Source organism: Molossus molossus, unplaced genomic scaffold, assembly GCF_014108415.1.
Source record: "Molossus molossus isolate mMolMol1 unplaced genomic scaffold, mMolMol1.p scaffold_m16_p_20, whole genome shotgun sequence".
Taxonomy (NCBI): domain Eukaryota; kingdom Metazoa; phylum Chordata; class Mammalia; order Chiroptera; family Molossidae; genus Molossus; species Molossus molossus.
Window position 1 is genome coordinate 40,266,427 of NW_023425356.1, and position 13,725 is coordinate 40,280,151.

The following is a 13,725-nucleotide window of genomic DNA, read 5'->3' on the forward strand; positions in this document are numbered from 1 at the left end:
TTGCTTACCCAGCTTAATTTCTCTTATTTAGAAACAGATTGTTGACATGTTACAAGAACATCAGGATGGCGAAAGTCTGGCAATGAGGAGTCCTTTTGCAAAAACAGAATGGACTTCATCTCCGTGTGCCACAGTTTGATACTCAGGTTCAGTAGCTTTATGTGGCCCTCAACTTTTGATCACAGACATCTTAAGTCAGGATATCTCAGATTTCGATTTCAAATATATTTCTGGAATGTTTATAACAAATACAATATAAAAAAGGCTCAGTGTTATTTTTTATTTGACAAGTTTCCCATGTATTTTCAGCACACCAAAGTAAGCCTAGTTTAATATTTCTCTTTTGTAAGGAGAGAAAAACAAATACTTTTGAGATGTTTCAGGGGCCCTCCTGAATATCTTTTATTCCCAAGTTGTGACTATTTATAATTTAAATTTGGGGAAGTTTGTCAGAATATATCAAAAGATTTGGACATTTGACTAAATTAGAATCATAAGTCATTATGAAGCAATACTTAATTATCCATTTAAAGAAAAATACTTGCAGACACCCTTAAATACAAACACTACAGTGACAAGTACTTCCGACTTCAATGGAGCTCTGGCGGAAACCGTAACCACCCTATTTCACTGTGTCTTTAGGAAAATATACTGTGGCTTTCACATAACGTGATTAATTTACTTTGGAAGATAATCTATTCTTAGTGCCTCTAATATGAAAATATGGATATTTTTTCTTTGTTGTAAAGGTGTGTGTCTTTCTTTGGAGACTTCTCCAGATTTGCCATAAAGTTCCATAAAGTCCGAAAGAAAAAGAATACAGACATTTACATAGCAAAACTTAAGTTCTTACTGTTTAGGAGATTCATTGTTCTTAAGTAATCAAGTACCTGATTAAGACAATAGAACACAAAATTATTTTGATAAAGCACAGAATCTGCTCTCCAGGCAGAATACATGGATACAAAGAATACTTTTTCACAGTATTGGTAATAGACCAGTAGTATTTTTTTAGCAGAGAGAAAACCTAACTCTAATTTTGTATCAACTTATTTATTTGACTAACACAGATAGAATAAAAGTACTATTTAATTCTGATAAGGCCTCTTTAACCAAACCAACTTAAAACCAGCTTTAATATCATATATTTTCCTAGATTATGTAATTCTGAAAAGTATTTGGGTTAGTCTGTTATATGTTTTGAGAATCCTCATAAAAGTACTTGTTTGTTTAAGCCAATTTAATACAAAGTAGCATTCAGGGTAGAAATATCCTATATTTAGGACACACATGTATTGATAAACATACAGATCAATGTAGATAGATCTCATAGCTTTCATTTTAAAACATTAACTTTCATGGCCCAGGTACAGTGAATAACCCAGGGGTAGAACTGGATCCAAATGATGTTTCTGATAGATGGCCTGAGTTAAGATTTTGCTCAGATGACCAAGCTTTGCATCCGGTAAGAATTTTTTTAAAGCCATTTTAAAATTAATTTATTATCAGTCAAAGAATGCATTCTGTTGTCTCCAAGAGACCTGAGATCCTCTCCTTCAAGTGTGCCTCTTAACATGGACTTGTCAACAAACAACAGAAAATGGAAAGTGAATGTGCACAAAAAGGTTGAAAAGCTCAGGAGGTAAAAAGAGTGGCGTCAGAATGCCACAGTCGAAGTGGTAGATTTCCCTGGAGGAAGATGGCGGGGTTGGACCTGAGCACACATGGCAGCTGCCGTGTGTCTGGAGACGAAGATGGGGGAGGGGAAGAAGCCTCAGACCCAGTATTACTTCTTAACTTCCAAGCCAATGAACAAGTACTTACAGAGCAAGATCAATATACACAGATAACACACAAACAAGGTAATAAATTAAATACTCTCCTAACCAAATCTCAAAACTAGACAAATTACAGATTTCAAATTCAAGTGGCCAAATAAACGCAAATGAACCGGTTCAGAAATCAGGTAAACGTCCTACAATTATTCCCCTTTCCAATAGAGTACTCCAAATCAAAACAATGTGGCTTATTCCAAGGGAAAAGGGAGGAGAAGGGAGTTGCTGGTTGTACATCCCAGGGTGACTTACCTTACTTCCAAATCAAGCCCACTGGCTTGCAGAGACACATGGATACAACAAACTTACCACGTTCTACCAAAAACAAAGACGCAAATGGGTAGAGCCCAGCAATCCTGATCCTACTCTCAGATAGCTTTGTCCTGAGGGACAAAAAAAGAAAGTATTCCTGGCTGCACACTTACCCCCAAAATGGAACAGCTTACCACCGAACCAAACCAACGGTAGATTGAAGTCCAAAGGTGTTTTCTTATCCGAATGAGCTGTGTGCTGGGTTGACCACTGCCTGCCAGGGAAGATCCCTTTTGAGTCCCCAAAGGCAGAAAGCCTTGGTGGCTGTTCCAGGGTTGGGCTACCATGTTCATTAGCTCCTAGCTGGCTCGCCAAATTATTACCAGAACCAGAGTTTGTGCACCCTTACACTTACGAAGGCCAAAATTCAGAACGTTAAGAGTTTGGAGTAAGGAAAGGTTTATTGATTGAGAAGACGCCAACCAAGAAAATGGGAGACCTAATAGTACTTCTTATCCATCTTACTGGCCTAGGTTAAGGGTTTTTAAGAGTCTTGGGGACAGTACTGGCGGGCCTGTTGTAATTGGGGACCTTGAGACTTGGCCATTTATTGTAATGGGGCAGCAACACCAGATCTTCCTGGACAACAGATTGTTTTGGTATCTGAAAGGTTTCTGGTGCTCAAGTTTGGTTATGTCCTGGTTTTTCAGTTGAGGGGTGAGACTTTGGTTCCAGGTCCATCTGGAGGTCGAAGTTCTCTCCTCTGCATATGCTTCACTGCATGACTTGTGGCTTTGGTCTGTTTTCTCTGAAAAGTGATTCTTTATCTTGTTATCATAGGACAATTTTGAGCTGATTCTGTGGTTGCATCTCTAGGTATTATCTCTTAAACATTAAGTTTTTTGAAGGAAAGTGTTCATAGCTACTTTTCCCAGATACAAAGCATATAACATGATGCTCACTGAATACTTTTAAGAGAGTTTTTTTTTTTCTTTCTTACAATCAAGGAAAATAGGCCTAGTATTCTGGATAAAATTAAGTTAGTGGATAGATTATGTACATTGCCAATAGTTATAAAAATGCTCTTTCTGAACATGTATGCTTGTATTGAATTAATTCTCACAATAAGCTTGTCAGGTAGCGTAAACTCTGAGAAACAGAAGCAGAAACAAGCCAAGTGACTTAACCAAGGTCATAAAGCTATTAACTGTTAGAGCTTGATTCTGTCTTAGACCTGACTTAAAATACTAAACTCTGTGATGTCCTATTGAACTTTCAAAGTAAAGAACAGCTTCAGTTGTTTCTACCATGTAGGTAGAAGACCCAAACATCTGAAGGACCCTCAAATTCAAAATTTAGGAAAACCAAAATATAAGATTGTCGTTTTAAGGCTTTTTCTCAATCTTCTCCATCCTGTTTGAGTGTAATACTGATACCACAGTGATCTGATCTTTAGGTAATTTGCCCATTTTAATAATATGAGCCAAAATTTATTAAATGTTTATTTAATCATGTGTTAGACTAAGTGCTTTGTGTTTACTATTTGAAATCTTCAGAAAAACTTTTCTTGTAGGTTACATTTGTTCCATTAATCAACCAAATAGACTCAAAGAAGTTAAGGGACCATCCTAAAAGCCATACTACTGATATTTGTGTACCCATTAGCTCTGGGTCCACCATACTTCACTACTTTCCTTCTGAAAATACTAGTGAGGTGAACATTCCTAGAGGCAAGATTCATGCTTCTAAGGATTGTCCCAAGTTATTTTGTGATAAGTCTAATAGTTCAAAATAAGCTTCTCTTTTCCTGTAGGTGAAGGAAATACAGGCACTGCAGAGTCCTCTTTTTCCCAGGAGATTTCTAGAGAACAGCCATCGTCAGCATCTGAAAGACAGACCCCTCGAGCACCTCAGTCACCAAGACGCCCACCACACCCACTTCCCCCAAGACTGACCATTCATGCCCCACCTCAAGAGTTGGGACCACCAGTTCAGGTATTAAAAGTAGTGGTCATCCTGAAAAATGGACTTTCTCCCATTATATTAGATGTTACTTTTTTTTTTTTAGAAATTAAATGAACTTTTTAACCTTTTGGCTTATTTTTGTAAATTTTTTAAACTGAAATGAATCTGATTTCTTTTCCTTGAAAAGGCAAGGCTGACTAAATGATATGTATAAGTTGAATTATAGTCGTAGCAAATAAAAATCTGGTCACTGTTTCTTTTTATTGTTAATCCTTACCCGATGATATTTTTTTCCATTGATTTTTCTCAGAAAGAGTGGAAGGGGGAGGGAGAGAAAGAGAAAGAAACATTGATGTAAGAGAGACACATCAATTGATGGCTTCCTGGGGCCAAGGATCAAACCTGCAACCCAAGTGCATGCCATTGACCAGGAATCAAACCCGAGGCCCTTGGGTGCTTGGGCTGGTGCTCTGACCACTAGCAGCACCTGGCCAGGGCTCTGGTAACTGTTTCTGTAGGTTACAAAAGGAAAAAGATTTTCTTGGATTTTAATTAATGTAAATGTATTTTAAAAACTGATCACTGTCTGTTTTGAAGGTTTCTTTCTCAAAGGTGCACATGTTTTTTTTTTTAAGGAATTTCTGTTCTGCTTAACAAAACATTTTTTCTCGTTTTTTAGTAATCACACATGTTCATTCCCACTTTTAAAATTAATGAAAGTGTGTATGATCTTTTACATGTAGCACTCTTTGGATATCTCTTAATCAGAAGTTCTTGCAGAAACAGGAAAAGTACAAAGGCTCGATTAATAATCTAGCTTGAGTCTTAACTCTTTAGTGTATGGAACATTTTCAAGTATAGATTCTACTAAGATACCATTGGTGAAGAAAACCACATTATGTAAAAATATTAAGTCTTAAAGGATTGTGTATGGATCCCGCAAAATATACCAAATCTATCAATTTAGAATTGTCTAAATTGGGAAATGGTTTATATGTAGTTAGTACTGCTCTTTGAACTCTAAAGGATAATTAAACCATAAGATCCAAAGGCATATTTACTAATAAATAAATTTTGTTACAAAGAAATAAGATATGATCAAAGATTGGTTTTAAATATTGGTTAACATTTTGTCTGTTGGTAATATTATTGTCTGTATAATTAAAAAGTTGTCACTGGTTAAAACTGATTTCTCTAGTGTAGGATTAGTGGCAATTTTCCCTGAGAAAGTATCTTGATTATTACATCATCTGCTGACATTTTGGTTATTTTATTACCAGCATAATAAGCTACATCTATTGATTATTTAGTGTTTGTTTCATTATATAATTCCTCAAAACAAAGGTGATTCCTTTCTTGACACAGAGAATTCAGATGACTCGAAGACAGTCTGTAGGACGAGGGCTTCAGTTGACTCCAGGAATTGGTAGCATGGTAAGTACCTACCCCCCTGTAAAGTCAGTTTATTTGTTCAGCAAATATTTGTGTAGTCGATTCTTGTCATGCCTGTTCAGTTTCTGTTTTCTGTTTTTGTTTCAGCAGCAGCATTTTTTTGATGATGAAGACAGAACAGTTCCAAGTACCCCAACTCTCGTGGTGCCACATCGTACCGATGGATTTGCTGAAGCAATTCAGTAAGTTAATGGAAGAGAAACATTTTGTGACTGATCCAGTTCTTCCAGTGTGCCTGTTAATTTGTTTACATTTTATTGATTCATTAGTCATTGAGTCCTCTATTTTCTATAACTGAGTTTTAGAGGTAGGGTAGGAGGATTAAGGATGTAGTGTTGGGGAAAATTATATAGAGGTGAATGAAACACTTGCTTCCATCAGGAATTTGAAATTCAGAGTCAGTATAACAATGGTTAAAACATAGACTTTAGAGTTAGAATACCTGGGTATGAAACCTTGCTGTGCTGTTTACTAGCTGTATCAGATTACTTAGGTTCTCTGTTCCTGAGTATCCTCATATGACTTATGGGAATATTGATACAGTAGGTGCTACATTGTAAATTATGAGAATTAAATATAAATTAATTTATGTAAACATGTTTAAAATACTACCTTGCACAAAGTAAAATGCTTTGTAGGTGTTGGTGATGGTGTTGATAATTATAGTGATCATGGTGGATAGTATTGTAAAGCTAAGCATATGAGCAAATAACTGTAATCTTAATCTAGGATAATAGAGGCATAACCAGTAGGCTTTATTAACACAAATGAAGAAGTGATTTATTTCAACAATTAGGAGGAAAGAATCTGAGAGGACTTAATGGGGACAACATTGAATTGAGTTATGGAAAAGAATACCTTATACTTACTGAGCATTTCCATGAATCAGTTTATTTAGTCTTCATAGCTAAGCGAGTGTTATTGTTGCTCTTTAATAGATAAAGAAGCACAGAGATGTTAATGAATTAGCCAGAGGTCAGTCCGCCGGCAAGTGGCATTTTGGGTTTTAAACCAGTCGGTCTGGCTCTAGAACCTGTGTTAACCGTTGTGCTATAGGTTTTCCATGTGAAAATATGTATGTTTAATGTATGCATAGAGATATGCTTAATATATAATGTATATGTTAATATATACATAGAGACTTCTAGCAGAGTCAAGTAATGTGAGGCATATAGTTCAGGAGAAATTAAAGTTATTTATATATAAATCATGTATGTATAAATCACATATATTATGAATTTTATTCATGTTACCAGATTCTTTGACCACTGAAACTTTTAAAATGTTTGTATAAATAAGAATTCCTTTATCAACTGTATTTTCACTTGATTTCCTTCCCATTTTATGTTCATTCTTTCTGTATTCTTTATAGTGTTGTGGTTTAAACAGGGTAACTTTAAATTTCATTTTAAATTATTTTTGTCTGTTAAGTTCCCCACAGGTTGCTGGCGTTCCCAGATTTCGGTTTGGGCCACCTGAAGACATGCCACAAACAAGTTCCAGTCACTCTGATCTCGGCCAGCTGGCTTCGCAAGGAGGTAAACTGCTGCATGAAAGCTTGCGGCTCCTGGGTTTGCGTGTATTTGGTAATCAACTATTTAGATGTGATTTTTTTAAAGTAAGCACATATAAAATATGTTGATATGTAAAAAATTCCTTTGCTGATTTATGGGAAAAGCTATAATACATTTACTACTTAGAAAATATTACCTTATATATAAATCTTATCTTTTCAACAAAGTTCCGAGTTCTTTGAACATGGAGACTAGCTTTTATATTTGTATCTCTTCTGGATCCCAGTATAGCATCATACATGTACTAACTATTCAGAAATATTTCTTGAACCAGTAAATACACATAACTACTACCAGCCATTTTAAAGTTTTTTAGAAGGAATTTAACATACTTTCTGTTTGGTTTAACAGTTAACATTTTTAATTAAATGCATAAAACTAGTTAGATATTTTCCATTAACATTAAAATAAGAAAATTAAATGTTAAAAATATATAGCATAAAATGACCCCTAAATTAAGTAATAATAGTTGGTTATACTATTTCTGGAATTAATTACCTTTTAATCTTCATCTGATACCCATATAGCCCACTGTGTTTCTGAGAAGCTGTTACAGCATTTTATAAGTGAATAGGGAACTCACATTACTTGAATAATGAGCCCCAAACAAAAGATTAATTTGCAGCCCTCATATAAGTCATGTAGTATGCCTGATGGTTTAGGATGTTAGTTCTAACACTGAATGCCTCTACCAGTATGGAATTGTGAGTTCACTTCATATAAATTAAAACTCGTTCCCTGGCCGGTTTGGCTCAACAGTCAGAGCGTCGGCCTGCGGACCAGAGAGACCCGGGTTCGGTTCCCGCTAAGGGCACGTACCTTGGTTGCAGTTTGTCCCCGGCCCTGGTTGGGTCGTGCAGGTAACAACCACTCGATGTGTCCCTTTCACGTTGATGTTCTCTCTCTCTCTCTCTCTCTTCTTCTCTCTCCCTCCCACACTATCTGAACAAAGAAATGGAAAAATGTCCTCAAGTGAGGGTAAAAAAAAAAATTAAAACTTGTACGTGGCTTGGTATTATAGAGCAATTTCTAGACTTTGAAGTTCTCTCTAAGCTTAAATTGGAATGCCACCACTTACTAGCTTTGTAACTTTGGGAAAGTTGGTTAACCTTTTTGAAATTTAGTTTTGTTAGCAAAAAAGGGTCTTAATAATACCTTGCAGTTTGGGTGATACATAGATTTCAACATAGTTACCTAGTTCATAGTTGGATACTCAGTAAAGTTAACTTATTTGAAAAGTATAAGAACAACATTTTAGCTGTTTTTTTTTTTTTTTTGTTTTTTTTAAGGGTACTTATATTGTGTTAGGGAGCTTAAAGGATGTGTTTGAATTATATTTACATTTATGAGGGATTGATGTTTGCTTACTGGGCTAATTGTGGGGTGTTTTTTTGTTTGTTTGTTTTGTATTGTTTTTTGGTTAATCTTCCCCAGAGTACATTTTTCCATTGAGTTTTGGAGAGAATGGAAGTGAGGGAGAGAGACAGGGATCAAATGTGCAGCTCAGGTGTACATGCCCTTGACTGGAAATTGACCAGCAACACTTCGGTGCACAGGCCGACACTAACCACAGAGCCATACCAACCAGGGCTAATTGTGGATTTTAACAGAGTTGTATATCTTTGCTGATTAATGCTTTCTTTCAGATGTCTCGCATCTTGACACTTTATTTCAATTATCTATTAATATTCAGAATTGTCTTTAGGTTTGGGAATGTATGAAACACCCCTCTTCCTAGCTCATGAAGAAGAGTCAGGTGGCCGAAGTGTTCCCACTACCCCTCTACAAGTAGCAGCTCCAGGTAGGTGTCAAAGGCAGATTAGTAGAGTGTATGTTTTATTTGTAAAATGGAAACTTGTGAGGCATCTTTTGGCTGAAAATTAGGTAAACCACAAAGTTAAAGTGTTCATTACTTTTCTGGTCTTATTTTGAAGTGAATGTATTTACTGAGAGTACCACCTCTGATGCTTCAGAACATGCCTCTCAGTCTGTTCCAATGGTGACAACATCGACTGGCCCTTTATCCACAACCAATGAAACAGCAACAGGTGATGATGGAGATGAAGTATTTGTAGAGGCAGAATCTGAAGGGTAAATGTTTACTTTGTAATATTTCCTTGCTTTAGACTTGCCAGACATTTTCATTTGTTTTCCTTTAGCCAGGAAACAATCTGTTGAGCTGTTTTTTCAACAGCATCCTATTACAAAAGTCAACCAAGCCATATATTTTGAAAGACTTAATTTTTGCATATAATAATAATTGGGGAGTTGGGAGTTGTTATTACAGAAGATAAATGTTAGCTCCCTTAAAATTTTATATTTATTCTAGAACAAAGTATTTCTTTAAAATCACTGGTACCCTTCCATTAATGTAGCTGCTTTAACTTTCCCCAAGAAAGAAGTCTTTCTGTGAAAATTAGGACATGGCTCAACTTTCCATTTAGCAGTGGGCTTTCAAGTAAACCTCACTTACCCTTTATTTATGTGCATTTAAATCTTCATACAAATTAGAAATTATCTAGTAGTTTTCAAGACCTAACTACATTTGTAACACATCTGTTATAAACAAAGTGGTCTTGGAGACGTTTAACTTTCAAGGTGAAACCTAAATAAGTTGGACTCCTTCATGGGTCAAAAGCATAGCTAGTAGGAGTAGACACTGATTTCCTAGGTGGAGCTCAAAGCTTTTATTTATGGTATTTTCTTGGTGTAATTATAGGCCAATTCTAGCATATGAGGAAACAAACAGGTCTATTTATTATGCCTAACACAGCACTACTTAATTCTGAGGAGGTTATCAATACCAAACTACCATTAATTCCATACCATGTATGCAGGTCGCTTCATATGTCATTTCTAACCCACACAATACCTTTGCAAAGTATCCTCATTTTACAGATGAGAAAGCTCGGAGTCAGAGCATGTATCTCTGGTGACTGACTTCAGCCCCATGTGCTTTGGCTTTACACCTTTACCCCTCATCAGCTTTTCAACATCATCACGTGATCATGAGAGCAAGCTTTTGGATACATTGTTACCAATAACTATACTAAAGTTTGCAGATGATAAAACAAACTGGAGCAAATTGAAGCTGTTCGTATACTCTCGTCTCACTTGCTTGTTGATGTGCTTTCTGGAATGAGAGAGAGAGATGGAGTTATAGCCATGGAGCCAGGGGCTCTATCCACAGCCTGTCTCATCTGCACTACCTTGCTGAGTTAGGGGTCTGTTGTTAAGAGTGAGCGTTGTAGATTATTTTACTACTCTACTTTCCTAGGAAACTATTTGAGACTTATTAAAATCTGGATAGTATATCTCCTGTGAATGTTAAGAATGTAAATGCCCCTTTACAAAAGGAAAAAAATATAACAAAAAAGAGGGGGGGGGAAACTAAATTTGGACTGTGTCCTAGTGAGAAGAGGAATGAAGAAGAAGCAACGTATCCCCTGCCCCTTTAAAAAAAAATCTGGCTCCCAGCATCAGAGTTCACAAGTTAGAGCTGTAGTAGAGCTTTGCATTAAGTGATAAACTATATGGAAAAGAGTTGGAAATGATAGGATACACTCTAGAATCAGTTTTGTATTTTCTAATCCATTTTGCTTTCCCTTCTTAGTATTAGTTCAGAAGCAGGCCTAGAAATTGATAGCCAGCAGGAAGAAGAGCCTGTTCAGGCATCTGATGAGTCAGATCTTCCTTCCACCAGCCAAGACCCTCCTTCTAGCTCTTCTGTAGGTAAGTGCCTGCTGCTGACTGCAGTGTAACTTCACACGTACAACTTGTTTGCAAAAGACACATGTAGTAGCAATTTTGTCATCTTTTTTTCTGAATTTTAAAATGCTCTATTTAAAAAAAAATTAATTTCACTACAGGTAACTTGGTCTATATTAAAGGGAATTGGTTGTATTAGTGGTACTAAAAGGGCCATGGGGGTGGGTTACTCGGAGGGAAGCTAAGGAATTGTGCTCCAGGCTCGCTCTCTTTTGCCTCTGTTTAAACCAGAGCAACTCCATTTTTATTTGTTCTATAATTTAGGGTTCTGCATGAGATCTGATACAGAGAGCCGAGAGGAAAGGGGTCTTTTCCTTAAAAAATGTTTGAAATTTACTAATGGAAACAGTTTCAAAGTGTGGTTTTTCATGTTTTTGAAATTTACTTCAAAAAAATCTATTTTGTCTCTTTTCTACAATAAAACTATTTCTGCAGTACTTTTTAAAAAACATTTGATGAACACTTACTCTGTATATCAGGCAGTATGCTAAGCCCTTTATGTATATTTACTTATTTAATTCTCACGTCAACCCAATGTGGTAAGCACTCATCCCCATTCTATAGTTAGGGAAACTGAGGTGCTGAGAGGTTGGAAACTTCTCCAAAGTCACACAGCTAGTGAAGAATGGGTAAGCTCAGTGCAAGCTCACAAAGTTTGGCTCTAGAGAGTCCAAACAATATATTATACCAACTTTTACCTATCTCAAAGTTTTTAGGTAGGGAGTTACTTTTATTATTAAACAAATACAGTGCTCAGCCATCCACTCTGATTATTTTCATTTTGAATTGATGTAGCAGTCATTCTTCAGTTCTGCCAGGTTTTATGGAAGACACGCTCAGTTACTACGTTTCAGTCATGGAACGTTGTCATCTCAATTCTCTTTTCCTATCAGCTGCTTCTCTGACACACCAACCCATAGCCAACACCCTTAGTCTCCCATCTCATCCACCTTTAATGGCTGGTCACTTGACATCACTGCACATTTTATTATGAAATGTGTATGTTAATAATTAATCTTGCAGCCAAGATTAGAAATAATGTATATAAATTATATCACTTGATACCTTACAAAAATTATGACCATCATAATTACTAATAATATAATTATTGAAGTTTGGTATCTCCAATTATGTTCTGATGTCTCATGGGAATTGTTTTTTCTCAAAAGAATGGGAACTAGTTATTAGAACTTGCATGGAAAAATATGATCCCTGTTCCCTTTTATGGTACAATGTGGATCTCTTTTAATGTATTTGATGATATAAAACACTAAATTTTCCCATCTGAGCAGTTACCCGTTTTGTCAACAAATACCATGTGCCAGGCAATTTCACAGAAAGCACTGTTAAGAAAGTGACACTTGCCCAGCCGATGTGGCTCAGTGTTTGAGCGTCAACCCATGCACCAAGAGGTCGCCAGTTTGATTCCCAGTCAGGGTACATGCTCAGGTTGTGGGCCCAATCCCCAGTGGGGGCATGCAGGAGGCAGCCAGTCGATGTTCTCTCTCATTGATGTTTCCGTCTCGCTTCCTCTCTCTCTAAAATCAATAAAGAAAAAAAAAGAAAGTGAAATGTAAGTAAATACCTACAAGAGGTTCAGGAGTGAAGCTGTGCAGTCATTTGGGGGAAGACTGTTCTAGGATGAGAGAAATAGCAGATGCAGAGTCCACCAGCAGGAGTGTGATGTGTTCAAGGTCAGCAAGGGGGCCAGTGTGGCTAGACTACAGTAAGGACAGAGAGACTAGCAGGTAGTAGATGGGTATTGGAAGGGTACATCTAGTAGATCACTGTGATTGCGTTGACTTTCATGGACAAAGGAAGTTTTTGGAGAACTTCAAACAGCAGTGACATGATCTGACTTAAAGACTTAACAGTATCATCTTGGCTTCTGTGTAGAGAAGAGACTGAAAAGGAATAGTGGACAGAAACGAGAATATTTGAGAGTATTGCAATGATTTAAGGTAAAGATGATGATGTTTTAGACAGGATTGTAGAGTCAAGGTTGTGAGAAGAGGTCAGATTTGGGATATCTATTTAAATTAGAGCTGGCAGGATTTCAGACGATTGGATTTGGGGTGTCTGGAAAAGAGAAGAGTCAGATGTGACTCACAGTATATTGTAATGGACTGTTTTTTTCCTGTTTTTGTTTTCTGTTGTATTCCCCAGGCCTTATCATAGTTTATGATACATAGACAGGCACTAAGTAAATATTTCTTAAATTAGTTGAGTGAATGAATGAAAAAATCAAGAACTTTTTTTTCAAATAAGGAAATATTTTTTTTTACCTTTTTTTTTGGTGGTTAAAAATTCCTTGTTAAAAAACTTTTTAAATATTGAAAACAAATGGATTCCCCTGCATTTTATCCCTGCATTCATATGGTTACTTTTGCCATTGTAACTGCTTTCTCCTTTTTTTTTTTTTAATTTGCTTTCTTATGTCTTAACGTTTTTCTTCTCAGATACTAGCAGTAGTCAGCCAAAGCCTTTCAGACGAGTAAGACTTCAGACAACGTTGAGACAAGGTGTTCGTGGTCGACAGTTTAACAGACAGAGAGGTACATTTCTAACATACTGAGCACATGACAGGGTGTGGGACGGTAATAAATGGAACAGCTTCTCTGATCCTTATTTAAGCTTCCAACTTGTATCTCATTTTTTAAAAATGTTCCAAGGATTCATTAAATAATTATGCATCGAGTGTGTGATGTTTGCTAATCTATAAGCTTCTTGTAGACAGACAGGTATGCCATCGGTGTGTAATGAATATGTGCTTCTGTTTATTCTTTTCTTCCTTGGACTCAAAGTAAGATTTGGAAAAGTGCTATGTAGTCATTTGGTGCATCTTTGTCTATTATACTTTTTATACAACAGAATAAAGC

The 13,725-nt window shown here is 36.4% G+C and overlaps 1 protein-coding gene across 4 annotated transcripts in view; it reads left to right on the forward strand.

Moving 5' to 3' along the window:
* Nucleotides 1-13,725, forward strand: part of TPR (translocated promoter region, nuclear basket protein) — a 61,405-nt gene that overhangs the window by 47,089 nt on the left and 591 nt on the right. The window contains exons 43-50 of one of the 4 annotated variants that reach the window (XM_036271910.1): nucleotides 3,901-4,082; nucleotides 5,418-5,486; nucleotides 5,592-5,686; nucleotides 6,936-7,042; nucleotides 8,772-8,879; nucleotides 9,013-9,169; nucleotides 10,692-10,810; nucleotides 13,306-13,401. In XM_036271910.1, the coding sequence (XP_036127803.1) occupies nucleotides 3,901-4,082; nucleotides 5,418-5,486; nucleotides 5,592-5,686; nucleotides 6,936-7,042; nucleotides 8,772-8,879; nucleotides 9,013-9,169; nucleotides 10,692-10,810; nucleotides 13,306-13,401 (933 nt within the window). Of the gene's footprint in view, nucleotides 1-31; nucleotides 61-3,900; nucleotides 4,083-5,417; nucleotides 5,487-5,591; nucleotides 5,687-6,935; nucleotides 7,043-8,771; nucleotides 8,880-9,012; nucleotides 9,170-10,691; nucleotides 10,811-13,305; nucleotides 13,402-13,725 lie in introns of those variants that run through there. The other 3 variants (XM_036271911.1, XR_004960859.1, XM_036271912.1) reach the window with 3 other exon arrangements.